This window comes from Procambarus clarkii, chromosome 87, assembly GCF_040958095.1.
Source record: "Procambarus clarkii isolate CNS0578487 chromosome 87, FALCON_Pclarkii_2.0, whole genome shotgun sequence".
NCBI classification, from domain to species: Eukaryota; Metazoa; Arthropoda; class Malacostraca; order Decapoda; family Cambaridae; genus Procambarus; species Procambarus clarkii.
This window is the reverse complement of record NC_091236.1, coordinates 9882674-9897009: the sequence shown is the minus strand read 5'-3', so window position 1 is coordinate 9897009 and position 14336 is coordinate 9882674. Positions and strand designations below refer to the sequence as shown.

The 14336-nt window shown below is 44.0% G+C and overlaps 1 protein-coding gene across 1 annotated transcript; it reads left to right on the top strand.

Annotated features, from left to right (window-relative positions):
* Positions 1 to 353: 353 nt before the first annotated feature.
* LOC123746972 (uncharacterized) lies at positions 354 to 10980 on the top strand. The gene is made up of 5 exons (XM_069317405.1): positions 354 to 616; positions 5642 to 5821; positions 6638 to 6835; positions 7493 to 7607; positions 9389 to 10980. The coding sequence occupies exons 1-5, from the start codon at positions 560 to 562 to the stop codon at positions 9811 to 9813; spliced, it is 975 nt and encodes a 324-aa protein (XP_069173506.1). The 5' UTR covers positions 354 to 559; the 3' UTR covers positions 9814 to 10980.
* Positions 10981 to 14336: the final 3356 nt, after the last annotated feature.

Below are 14336 nucleotides of genomic sequence, written 5' to 3'. Positions count from 1 at the left end.
ATCTTCTTGTTTGAGGAGCTGTTCACTTGAGACAGTTAAGCAAGTCCCAGCTGTGTCTGGGTACAAGTGACAGGATGAACTACCCAGCGGGTTTTCTTCCTATTGGGGAGTGTTGTACATGCTGCTATGGCGGTGTGTTCACTCACAAGATGAGTGGCACTGCCCAATACTGTCACTATGGCGGTGTATCCACTCACAAGATGAGTGGCACTGCCCAATACTGTCACTATGGCGGTGTGTCCACTCACAAGATGAGTGACGCTGCCCAATACTGTCACTATGGCGGTGTGTCCACTCACAAGATGAGTGGCGCTGCCCAATACTGTCACTATGGCGGTGTGTCCACTCACAGGATGAGTGGCGCTGCCCAATACTGTCACTATGGCGGTGTGTCCACTCACAAGATGAGTGGCGCTGCCAAATAAACTCGCCCCTCGGGGCCAAATTTAAAATTTAATGTCTCGCGTCACGGTGGATTTGTTTACAAACGTGACTATATAACCGGATATCTTTCCTACAGGTGACAGTGGACATTCCCTACGCGTCTCCGCCTCAGGGGATGAAGTACTTCACCATCATAGGTCCTCACATCGACTGTATGGACGAACAGTACCTGGTAAGTGCTGAGGAGAAGGCCTGGCAGGAGAGGCCGAGGGGGGGAGGCTTGGGAACGTGATAGATAAAGTTTACGGGCTCACCATAGCCCGTGCTACATGGACACTTCGTTCTGCGTAGCTAAATCTAAAACAACAACAACGTGATGGGTAAGAGGGAATGGGAGAAATGAATAAAGGTAAAATGGATGGTGGATACGAGGAAGTGAATGTTTCAGGCAAACACATAATTTTCTCAACCACTACTACGTCCCATTCTGTACGTAATGGCCCCTACCTTACAGAGTACTATGGAAAGTACCGCGTCACAAAAATCCACCTCATTTTGCATGCATCGGTAGCTTGGGTTTGTTGGGTTGCTTGGGTTTGTGCGTTCCTAATTAGGCTAGCAATCTGAATGTCGTACATTGTGGCCAATCATGAGATCAGCCTGCGTCCTCTCTCACACACACACACACACACATTCACACATGTCCTCATGCTCACACACACGCACTCCCACATGCACACAAACGTACCCACACATGCGAACATTTGGAAACAGGGGCCCAGGAGCTACTACAAAGTGAGGAAGAGAACCGAGAATCCCAGAACACGTTAGGAAACTTAGTTTATCGAATCAGAAAATTGAACGCATCTCAGATCAGATATACATTAGACGGTTGAGACAGACAGACGGGTGAGACAGACAGAGGGGTGGACAGACACCCGTCGGGTGAGACAGACAGAGGGGTGGACACGCTGCAGTACACGATATGTACAACCTTAAATATGTGGTGTTCCTAGGTAAATATGTAGGCGTAATGTTTAAAGCTTACCCTTTATATATATATATATATATATATATATATATATATATATATATATATATATATATATATATATATATATATATATATATAAGCAATGAATGATGCAAGATGAAGTGGAAGACCACGACTTCATACCACACACAGCCCCGCTCCTGTGCCAGGTTAAGTCCACTACGGGCTCCCCATAGCCGGTGCTACTTGCAACCTTTTGTTCCCAGTAGCTGAACCGATGACTGACGATGACTGACAACTGACAAGTATGCCAGTAGGAAATATCATCCACTAAAGGGGGGGGGGGGACAAAAACATTGTCCGGAGCACAGAATCTTTGTCATAACAACAACAACAACAAAGCTACATTCATTAAACGGCAATACATTGTTACGGAACAAAGGTTATTGTAGTTACTAAATTAAAACTTGCAAAAAAAAATAAAAAAAAAACGTGTGTGTGAATACAGGTTTGTTTGTAATACCCAGACGACACATTGAGCAACGCAGAGGTGAGTTGAACTTGTTTAACGATGATTATTGGTCGTTAGACGTGTTTGAATTGTTCAATTGTCACCCTTCACCTCGCTGCCTGGTGCTCTGTCACAGACATATAATATGTGTCATATAATATATACACAGGCTTCCTGTCCCCAACAAAACGACTTAATACACCAGAAACACATAATATCCTCCCCCTTCCCCTTTGGAAAAGTCTGAGGAGCGAGTCTGCCGCCAAAGTCTGTTTTCATTACTGACAAAACCCTTTAAAGAACTTTGTCAAAGAGGAGGAAAAATGCTCCTCTTATATCGGAATCTTTTCTCTTCAAGTTGAAATTGAAAACTCCGGATGACTGAGAGACGCTGTTGTTAATATTGGTGACTGGTTGGTTGTGGCTGGTTGGTTGTGGCTGGTTGGTTGTGGCTGGTTGGTTGGTTGGTTGTGGGTGGATGGTTGTGGCTGGTTGGTTGTGGCTGGTTGGTTGGTTGGTTGTGGGTGGATGGTTGTGGCTGGTTGGTTGTGGCTGGTTGGTTGTGGCTGGTTGGTTGTGGCTGGTTGAGTGTTGGTGGTTGGTTGTGGCTGGTTGGTTGGTTGGTTGTGGGTGGATGGTTGTGGCTGGTTGGTTGTGGCTGGTTGGTTGTGGCTGGTTGGTTGTGGCTGGATGGTTGTGGCTGGTTGGTTGTGGCTGGTTGGTTGTGGCTGGTTGGTTGTGGCTGGATGGTTGTGGCTGGATGGTTGTGGCTGGTTGGTTGTGGCTGGTTGGTTGTGGCTGGTTGGTTGTGGCTGGTTGGTTGTGGCTGGATGGTTGTGGCTGGTTGGTTGTGGTTGGTTGGTTGTGGCTGGATGGTTGTGGCTGGTTGGTTGTGGCTGGATGGTTGTGGCTGGTTGGTTGTGGCTGGTTGGTTGTGGCTGGTTGAGTGTTGGTGGTTGGTTGTGGCTGGTTGGTTGTGGCTGGCTGGTTGTGGCTGGTTGGTTGTGGCTGGTTGGTTGTGACTGGTTGTTTGTGGTTGTTTGTGGCTGGTTGTGGCTGGTTGGTTGTGGCTGGTTGGTTGTACTCACCTAGTTGTGATTGCGGGGGTTGAGCTTTGGCTCTTTGGTCCCGCCTCTCAACCGTCAATCAACAGGTGTACGGGTTCCTGAGCCTACTGGGCTCTCATATCTATACCTGAATCTGTGTATGGAGTCAGCCTCCACCACATCACCCCCTAATGCATTCCATTTTTATGGAATGCATTGAATCCTAATGCATTCCTGTGTGGTTGGTTGTGGTAGGTTGATTGTACATGTTTTTGGTTGTACACACAGAATTAAGAATTATTAATTGATACCTTGTGGTTTCACAGTTCTGTAGTTATGGCTTCTTCGGAAGTTGAATTGCTTAAAGAAGCATCACAGGTGATTTTAATGGTCAAACACGTCATGTATGCTTTATTGTCCTGTTTATCACACACCTGTTCTATTCCCCTTACATCACACCTGTCCTGTTCCTCTCACACCTGTTCTGTTCCCCTTACATCACACCTGTCCTGTTCCCCTTACATCTGTTCTATTCCCCTTACATCACACCTGTCTTGTTCCCCTCACACCTGTCCTGTTCCCCTTACAACACACCTGTCCTGTTCCCCTGTGGGAACCGACCTGTGAGATTTATATTTATTTAATTTATATGAATTTATATTTACGTTAATTTGTATACTTCGATAGCAATTTGTATAATGATAAGTGGACTGTATTTCTGCAATAATCTCATAATCTCACAAATCGATCCTCTACACATTAGGGGGGGTTTATATTACACATATGCAGCCAATCAAATTACAGTAATAGCTACATACATTGATGAGGTTCCTTCTCTTATAGTACAGCAGGTTAGTCCACCAGGTATAACTAGAGTGTAGACACCAAATTATCCTCTTTGAGGTAGCTTCTATCACCCAGTAACTGGTGCACATAATCTTGCATCCTCGTCTTGACCTGTCAAAAGTGCGCTAGCTGTGAAGCCAGAATCCTATATATGACAAGCTATATCAGAGAAAACACTATACAGTACATGGAACATTAAAGACCTGGCTTAATTACCTTTAGTATGAGGCGATTTCGCGTTCTAACCGGCTAACCCTATATCCTGACATTAATGGCCATAAATGAATGATAAACGGGTTTCGGATAGACACTTAACTTGAATTTGTAGACAGCGTGTTGACAATGGTACACCTTTGGGTTCCATAACACTACGTCCAAGTAAATTTAACAGGAGCCGAATTTGCTCCCGTGTGAGCCTCTGGTCTCAATAAACAATGGCTGTTTAACACTCCATTCTATTGACGTTACTGGCCGACATTGTCCAGAATGATAGGAGCCGTACTCGCTCCACACGTCTCGGAGGTGACACAACAATGGCTGCCCCCCTCCTCACTCTGACGCCTGGCTTACATTGTCCACATTTCAGAAAGTGATAGAAGGGTCACATTTACTCTACTTTAATATTGATAATTAAGTTAATTTATATAAGATGTTTTTATGATGGTAAAGTCCAAAGACTAATGTATTTAAGAACAATTCCCAGCAGAATAGCTGGTGAATTATAATAGTATGTGGTGATGATATCCCGTTTTCTATAGACGGTAATTCCACTACAAGTTACGTTTTCTATGGTTAACTTGTTGGTAATACAGTTATTATCTGTATGATTATTACATGGTGTCGGATTTTCCGACATCCCCTTACATCACACCTCTCCCCTCACACCTGTCCTGTTCCCCTTACATCACACCTGTCTTGTTCCCCTCACACCTGTCCTGTTCCCCTTACATCACACCTGTCTTGTTCCCCTCACACCTGTCCTGTTCCCCTCACATCACACCTCTCCCCTCACTCACTCTCCTCAATTACCACATTCCCACGTTGAAATATTTCCTCCCTCCACTAATGATATCTTTAATATCTCACAACCTTCCATTATCATTCTGTTATTCCCAAATTAATCATTATTATTGAAATTAACTTGGGGTTCCCCCACATATACTCTTGGTTCCTTTATTGTGAATTGATTATTTTTTCTCACAATCACCCTGTGTCAATCTCGGGATTGGTTTGTGGGTGGATAAAAAGGGAGGATTTCAACATGAATTTAGAACTAGAATTTCAACATGAATTTAGAACTAGAATTTCAACATGAATTTAGAACTAGAATTTCAACATGAATTTAGAACTAGAATTTCAACATGAATTTAGAACTAGAATTTCAACATGAATTTAGAACTTGAATTTCAACATGAATTTAGAATTAGAATTTCAACATGAATTTAGAACTTGAATTTCAACATGAATTTAGAACTAGAATTTCAACATGAATTTAGAATTAGAATTTCAACATGAATTTAGAACTAGAATTTCAACATGAATTTAGAATTAGAATTTCAACATGAATTTAGAACTAGAATTTCAACATGAATTTAGAACTAGAATTTCAACATGAATTTAGAACTAGAATTTCAACATGAATTTAGAATTAGAATTTCAATATGAATTTAGAACTAGAATTTCAATATGAATTTAGAACTTGAATTTCAACATGAATTTAGAACTAGAATTTCAAACGCTGTAGGCTGCGTCTTAATTCTTATGTTCTCATGATTACTGTTCTCTGTCCCGTTACTTAACAACTGTTAAATGACTGTTCTGTCTGTCTCCGTGTGTGTGCGGTGGACGGGGGTGAGACAGAAGCCTATGGTGGGGCATGACAAGAGAGCACTGTGCTGTCTGTGCTGCAAGCGTGGCCCCGTCTCTCTGCGGACCCAGCTAGAGCGCACAGCTTACGTCTGTGGGGAGAGTATCAAGCTTAAGGCGGACATTGATAACCAGAGCGAGGAGGAGATCAGACTCAAGCTTAAGCTCGTCCAGGTGAGACATGCTGGCTACCTGTTTGTCACCATCTGGCTATCTATCTATCCGTGACTGTCTGTCAGACAGTCTATCAATGACTGTCCATCACTGCTTATCTATCATTGACTATCTGTTATTGCTTATCGGTCAGCGACCACTTAACAGTAACTATCCAACAGCGTTTATCTATCAATTATCTATCTATTTTGTCCATTATTTTTTTCTTTGTCCTCTTGTAAAGCAAAGTTTACACTGTTTTTCTTGTTCACAAGTTTGTCTTTATTTTCCTTGTAATTTGAGGAGTCTTTATAATATTTACATTTTCAGTGTCCTCAGTGGTGTAAGTCTGTTATTTTTACTTTATTATCCCTTCAAATTACATTTTCCGGTGCTTAATATTAGCTTTTTTCGTACTAGGTCCTGCTTACCGTACGTTTATTAAGGAATAGGGAAATTATATAATCCCCAGCAATGTTACTACGCTTATACAACGTTAATATGACGTATATACAACGTTAATATGACGTCTACACAACGTTAATATAACGTCCATATGCCGCATATACAACGTTGATATGACGTATATACAACGTTAATATGCCGTGTATATACAACGTTAATATAACGTATGTACAATGTTGATATGATGTATGCACAACGTTAATATGACGTATATACAACGTTAATATGACGTATATACAACGTTAATATGGCATGTATACAACGTTAATATGACGTCATGGTGACGTTGAATATTTGCTTGGTAAATATATTGAGAGCCGTAGGAGGTTAAGTAGTGTACTATAAGCAGCGGTATATGGTGGCTCTTGTCAGTATGTGGAGTACTTCCTGGACCGGGGAGTACTGGGGGTGACCAAGGACGTGCAGCACCCGGTACTGGAGTACACCGGGGACCCGGTAGCCCCAGGTACCAGATGGAAGTTCGACTCCTCTCAGAGCCTGGTGGTACCCGTTATGCCCCCGACACTCATCGGTGTGTGCAGACTCCTGCAGATCTACTACGTTCTCAAGGTGAGTCCTCTGACGCAATCGCTTGCGAAACCTCTGCATCTCTCCCTCACTCATGGCGGCTTTGTATTGATGTAACCGTTGATGAGTTCCGAAGCGCTTCGATGAGGTCCTACCACTAACAACAGGGCCAGATTCACGAAGCAGTTACGCAAGTACTTACGAACGTGTACATCTTTCCTCAATCTTTGACGGCTTTGTTTACATTTATTAAACAGTTTACAAGCATGAAAACTTGCCAATCAACTGTTGTTATTGTTATAAACAGCCTCCTGGTGCTTCGGAGCTCATTAACTGTTTAATAATTGTAAACAAAGCCGCCAAAGATTGAGAAAAGATGTACAGGTTCGTAAATGCTTGCGTAACTGCTTCGTGAATCTTGGCTTTTGAGGTCGAGAACAGCCTCAGGGCGCTCCCAAACTCATAAACTGTATAATAAGTAAAAACCAAGCCGCTATGATTGAGGAAAGATGTACAGGTTTCGTAAATGCTTGATAAATTGTTGTCGAGGTTTCCAATAGACTTTATGACTCTATGTGAATATATTATTTTATATAATTTTCTTTAAGTGATATTGTAGATATCGTTGACCACAACCCCCCCCCCTCTCGTTGACCACAAACCACCTCTCGTTGACCACAAACCCGTATCTCCTTTCAGGTGAACATCTTGATGAGCAAATCTGGGGAGGATCTCCACATGCACTTCCCTTTAACCATCGCCACCGTCCCATTCCGTATCCCAAACTCCCAGCAGCAGCCCCACATCACCTACAGTAAGTCCCAGCAGCCCCACATCACCTACAGTAAGTCCCAGCAGCCCCACATCACCTACAGTAAGTCCCAGAAACAGCCCAACATCACCTACAGTAAGTCCCAGCAGCCCCCACATCACCTACAGTAAGTCCCAGCAGCCCCACATCACCTACAGTAAGTCCCAGCAACAGCCCCACATCACCTACAGTAAGTCCCAGCAGCAGCCCCACATCACCTACAGTAAGTCCCAGCAGCAGCCCCACATCACCTACAGTAAGTCCCAGCAGCAGCCCCACATCACCTACAGTAAGTCCCAACAACAGCCCCACATCACCTACAGTAAGTCCCAGCAGCAGCCCCACATCACCTACAGTAAGTCCCAGCAGCCCCACATCACCTACAGTAAGTCCCAGCAGCCCCACATCACCTACAGTAAGTCCCAGCAGCAGCCCCACATCACCTACAGTAAGTCCCAGCAGCCCCACATCACCTACATTAAGTCCCAGCAGCCCCACATCACCTACAGTAAGTCCCAGCAGCCCCACATCACCTACATTAAGTCCCAGCAGCCACACATCACCTACAGTAAGTCCCAGCAGCCTAATGCTAAAGCTTTATTCTTCAAGCTGGCAAACCTCATCATTCCTGCAATCAACTTATTTCAAGCTACTTGTGTGTTGATGCCCATCAACTGTGGTGTGCGTCGTTGTATGCTATCATCCCCTCCACTCACTTCTAATTGCGCAGTACATGAAGTACTTTACATCTAACCCAAACATCTGAAAGTGAAGTATCGTCAACGTTTCGATCCGTCCTGGACCGAAACGTGGCGGACGATAAGCCACCAGCTTATTGTGCTTCATTGTTTTGCTTCACGCTTTGCCTGCCCGAAACGCTGTGCGTAATAGTGGCTTTAGGCATTGTATGTACTAGCTCTATCTATAAATTCATCAATTTTTGTATCACCCCTTGTATGTATGTATTTTACCTAAATAAACATTTGAATTTTTGAATTTTGAATTGTCTCTATGGCGTCCAATGATGTACAATAGGTTGTTGATTCCATCTGATTTGATTTCTGTTGATTTCTGCCCGAAATGCTATCGTTGTTAGTGGCTTTGCCTGCATGTCAGAACACATATACACCAATGTTATATACTCTCACAAACCCAATGAACTTCCTTGAGTATAATTAAATAAATAAATAAAAAATAAATGAATGAAATTAAACCTCACTAGTAACCCCTCACTCCATCAACATCAGTGTTGATGGAGTGATGGTATCAATGTTGTCAGTGTTGAGAATGTCCATGATGTTCCATCAACATCATCATCACCCTTCATCAGCCAGAGCGACGTTCCTCAGCCACACCTTAAAGATAACCCCCACTAACCCACCCCTCACACCTCACAGTGCCACTAACCCACCCCTCACACCTCACACCACCACTAATCACTGCCACTAACCGCGTCCCAACTAACTATCCCTCACTACACCAACACCACCAAAGACTAGACAGCTTCACCTTACCTCAACTATCCACACACTTCACCAACCACACCGTCGACACACGTCCCACAACTAAGCTTTTCACGCTTTCTACTGACACCATTTTGTATTATTCACAAACTAATAACGATACATCCAAATAGTTCAACACTCAAATAACTATACATCTCACTAATTATACATTGCAGTAGGCCTATTTACACACAAGGAGAAACTAACACCATTGATCAATCCCGGAGTCAGAGTTGAGGACATCTGTGATCTCCATCTAACCCCGTGCTTGGTCCCCAGGCGTGTGCTGCGACCACGTGGAAGGCGGCCTGTACATCGGACCAGAGTTCCAGCTTGGCCAGGTGTACGACGGCGGGATGGACAACAACCCGGAGTCCGTGCTGCTGTACAGACCGGTGTACGCCTGTATCCCCAACCCCAAGCTGAGCCACACTCCGGCAGCCCGCGCCAGACTCATGGTGGAGCAGCCGGAAGGGGGCAGCATGAGGGCGGGCAGTGTGGGCGCCAGCTCCAGAGGTGTGAGGACTGCCAGCATGAGTGCGGGCACTAAGGCCAGTGTTGGAGGGAGTACGAGAGGAGGGAGTGTTAGTGGCACCACCAGGACTGCCAGCATGAGTGTTGGGGGCGGGAGAGCGGCGGTGGCTAAGAGGAGAGGCAAGAGAATGTCGGCGCACGACCCCGCTGATAAGACCTCCACCATGTGATTCATGAACAATGGATGTTGCTTTATCTTTGGTGGTGTATATTGGTGGAGGTTGACCGTGGTGGTGCATGTGTTGGTGATAGAGGGGTGGTTGTGTTTTGAGTTGGTGAAGGTGGAGGTGTTTGTCAGGCCGGAGGGTGGCAGGTATGACCTAATTATGACCTAATTAGCCATTCTCTGGCCGGCAGCCGCACTACAGACCGAGTCAGCACAGAGTAGTGTATATAGATATATATATCCCTCATCTGGATAGTTATTGTGACCTTGTGTGTTATCTGTTGACAAGCTGGTGAGAGTAACTTGGGTTATGAAGGCGGTGACAACTTTTCAGATAACTTATTGCAAAACTAAATTTGCTCACTTAACAACGCATACCCTTGGGGAAGGAAAAAAATATAAGGTTAAGATAAAGTTCAACCGGCGGTTCTTCTGTGAGTACAGATAAAGGACGTTGGGAAAACATTTAACTCTGGCAAAAAGTCATCAATCACACGTGTCCACTCACGAAACCTGTCCATCATTCTCCGATCATGGTGGCTTAATCTGTATTTATTAAAGAGTTCACTATCTTTTTTTGGTGGAGGGGAGAGCCTGCCAGGATATGTGGGTGGAGGAAGAACTTCCTCGTATGTGTAGGGTAGAATGGAGGGACTTTCGCAGATCTGTAGGTTGAGAGATATCGTCACCTGGTGTGTTGAAGGATGAGCCTATTCATCATAAGAAGAGCGGAAAGCCTAGTCATCATCATAAGAGCAGAAAGCCTAATCATCATCATAAGAGCAGAAAGCCTAGTCATGTTTCAAATCTCATAGGTGAACAATAACAAAAAGGGAACGTAATATAATTATGAGGAGAGCAGTAAGTCAATGGCCAGTAACACAAACCAAGGCGTGCATGACTGAGAAGTTCCAGAGTACCGGGAAGAATTAACCTGGCCTTAAAGAATTCCTGGGGGTGATCTTAGAGCATATTCGAGTTGTCTGGGCGTTTAAGAAACGTCTCTGGGGGATAAGCTTATGACATGGCAGAAGTGACGTCAATATAGGTAGACGTCATATGGCAGAAGTGACGTCTACCTATCAAGGCGATGGGTAGACGTAGATAAATGCTGCAGAGAAGAGACAACGGTGGAATGTGTGAGTCAATGTAGCTGCAAGGACTAAGATATACTCACAGCTGGTGATGGTGATGGTGAGGGGCCAGTCACAGCTGGTGGTGGTGATGGTGAGGCCAGTCACAGCTGGTGGTGGTGATGGTGAGGCCAGTCACAGCTGGTGATGGTGAGGCCAGTCACAGCTGGTGGTGGTGATGGTGAGGCCAGTCACAGCTGGTGATGGTGAGGCCAGTCACAGCTGGTGATGGTGAGGCCAGTCACAGCTGGTGATGGTGAGGCCAGTCACAGCTGGTGATGGTGAGGCCAGTCACAGCTGGTGATGGTGAGGCCAGTCACAGCTGGTGGTGGTGATGGTGAGGCCAGTCACAGCTGGTGGTGGTGATGGTGAGGCCAGTCACAGCTGGTGATGGTGAGGCCAGTCACAGCTGGTGATGGTGAGGCCAGTCACAGCTGGTGATGGTGAGGGCCAGTCACAGCTGGTGGTGGTGCAGGTAGTGATAGGGAAGGAAATCACAGCTGGTGTTGGCGGCGAGCTGCTCCATGTAAGGATCGAATAAAATAAACAAAAGGTAAACAGCATAGTTTCCAAACATTATACAGTATATAAAATGTTTTTTTTTTAGCTGTAAACACCATAAATGATTTTCAAACACGTTTATTAACTATTTAATGAAGAAGGCTGCTGTATTAAGCAAGCGCAGAGTATATATATATTAGGAATTCAAGCGGCCGCCATGACAGGCACCCCCAACGTCTCACGGTAGAATGTCAGCCTTATTCCCTTCTAAACTCAATCATTCCACATTATATCGTTCCTTATTTAATCCTTAATCCTAAATCTATAAAATGTATACCACCGTTATTAAATTTTTAGAGCCTAAAAAGTTAGGATCGATATTCGGTGTAAATTAGAAAATAATTTGTTGAAACTAAAATCTCTTATCACTTCACAACCTAATTTGTATCATTTTATTTGTCATTAAGTTTCTGGTAAATCAATCAACCAAATGTTTTGATATTTTATTATTTTAAAGCTTGTGATAATAAGTTTATTATATAATTTATATAGTTGAATATGATTATTATCCTAGCCCGGTATCTTAGCCAAGAGAAATAGACCAAATGGACTGAACTTTTTATATTTGTTGTCGATGGTATAAGTAGTTTATTCTTGAATATGACGCAACTGAGTTACTGGCGATCAATTTGACGCAACTGAGTTACTGCCGATCAATTTGACGCAACTGAGTTACTGGCGATCAATTTGACGCAACTGAGTTACTGGCGATCAATTTGACGCAACTGAGTTACTGGCGATCAATTTGACGCAACTGAGTTACTGGCGATCAATTTGACGCAACTGAGTTACTGGCGATCAACTAGACAACTGATTTACTGCCTCATACGGACAGTGTACTTATTCCTCCCATGGACGGTAGACCCACGCCCCCCACGGACGGTAGACCCACGCCCCCCACGGACGGTAGACCCACGCCCCCCACGGACGGTAGACCCACGCCCCCCACGGACGGTAAACCCAAGCCCCCCACGGACGGTAGACCCCCACGGACGGTAGACCCCCCACGGACGGTAGACCCCCCACGGACGGTAGACTTACCCCCCCCCCCCCCACGGACGGTAGACTCACGCCCCCTAAGAGCTATTGTTGAGCTTTACATGTAGAGTTTACAGTAGTTTACACCTACATGGCAAGTAGACGATCTATGTCTCATCTACTTGTTGTAGAGAGAGACAATATAGAACAAATTAATATTTCAAGAGATACCAAAATGTTAAGTATGGTTTGTGATAATTTATAATGACTTTAGGATGATGACATGTGTACATAGTTGCAATTATATAAGAGCTTCTAGAGCTGCTCTAGGGTAGTGCTATGAGGGACTCTAGTGCTGCTCTATGATAGTGATATGAAGGGGGCCCCTCTAGCGCGACTCTAGGATAGTGATATGGGCCTCTAGCGCGACTCTAGGATAGTGATATGGGCCTCTAGTGCTGTTCTAGGATAGTGATATGGGCCTCTAGTGCTGCTCTTGGACAGTGATATGGGCCTCTAGTGCTGCTCTAGGACAGTGATATGGGCCTCTAGTGCTGCTCTAGGACAGTGATATGGGCCTCTAGTGCTGCTCTAGGACAGTGATATGGGCCTCTAGTGCTGCTCTAGGACAGTGATATGGGCCTCTAAAGCGACTCTAGGATAGTGATATGGGCCTCTAGTGCTGCTCTAGGACAGTGATATGGGCCTCTAGTGCTGCTCTAGGACAGTGATATGGGCCTCAATTGCTGCTCTAGGACAGTGACATGGCTCTCTAGTGCTACTCTAGGACAGTGACATGGCTCTCTAGTGCTGCTCTAGGACAGTGACATGGACCTCTAGTGCTGCTCTAGGACAGTGACATGGCCCTCTAGTGCTGCTCTAGGACAGTGACATGGACCTCTAGTGCTGCTCTAGGACAGTGACATGGACCTCTAGTGCTGCTCTAGGACAGTGACATGGACCTCTAGTGCTGCTCTAGGACAGTGACATGGACCTCTAGTGCTGCTCTAGGACAGTGACATGGCTCTCTAGTGCTGCTCTAGGACAGTGACATGGACCTCTAGTGCTGCTCTAGGACAGTGACATGGACCTCTAGTGCTGCTCTAGGACAGTGACATGGACCTCTAGTGCTGCTCTAGGACAGTGACATGGACCTCTAGTACTGCTCTAGAACTCTCATAAACTCTTAGAAAACTAAGTTAACATTGCTATGAGTCTTATAGTAAAATTGTTCAAGTTTGTATAGGAACTTATTGAGCCGTTGTATGTGTAGAATGAATTGCTGTATCGCTGTATTTGTATTTTTCTTACATAGAGAAACTATTGTATTCTTTATCACTGTCAAGCACAAAATGATTTATAAATGACAATATAAGGCCTTTGTACTTTTGATATTTCACTTAGAATAGAGATGATACAAATATGGAATCGCCTTATTGGTAAAAAAAAAAATAAAAATGAAAATAGATATCTTTGAAAATAGATATCTTTCAAAATATTGATGATTGTCCAAATGTTTACTACAGCTCTGTAAAGTGAGCTTCAATTGTATTTTTTTTTAACATTTTCTTAACATAATGAAAATAGATTTACGAAGTTGATTAGTTGATCTCTCTCTCTCTCTCTCTCTCTCTCTCTCTCTCTCTCTCTCTCTCTCTCTCTCTTTCAATTTGTTAATATTTTATAATTAAATGACGTAAAGCTGTTTCATTATGCTAAGTAAATGTATATGTATATGCATATTTATATGTATATCCCAGCTAAAAGTATATACGCATGTTTATGTACAGTATATGCATGTGTATAAATATGCATGTGTATGTATAAATATGAAACTGTCTGTATACGTCAATGT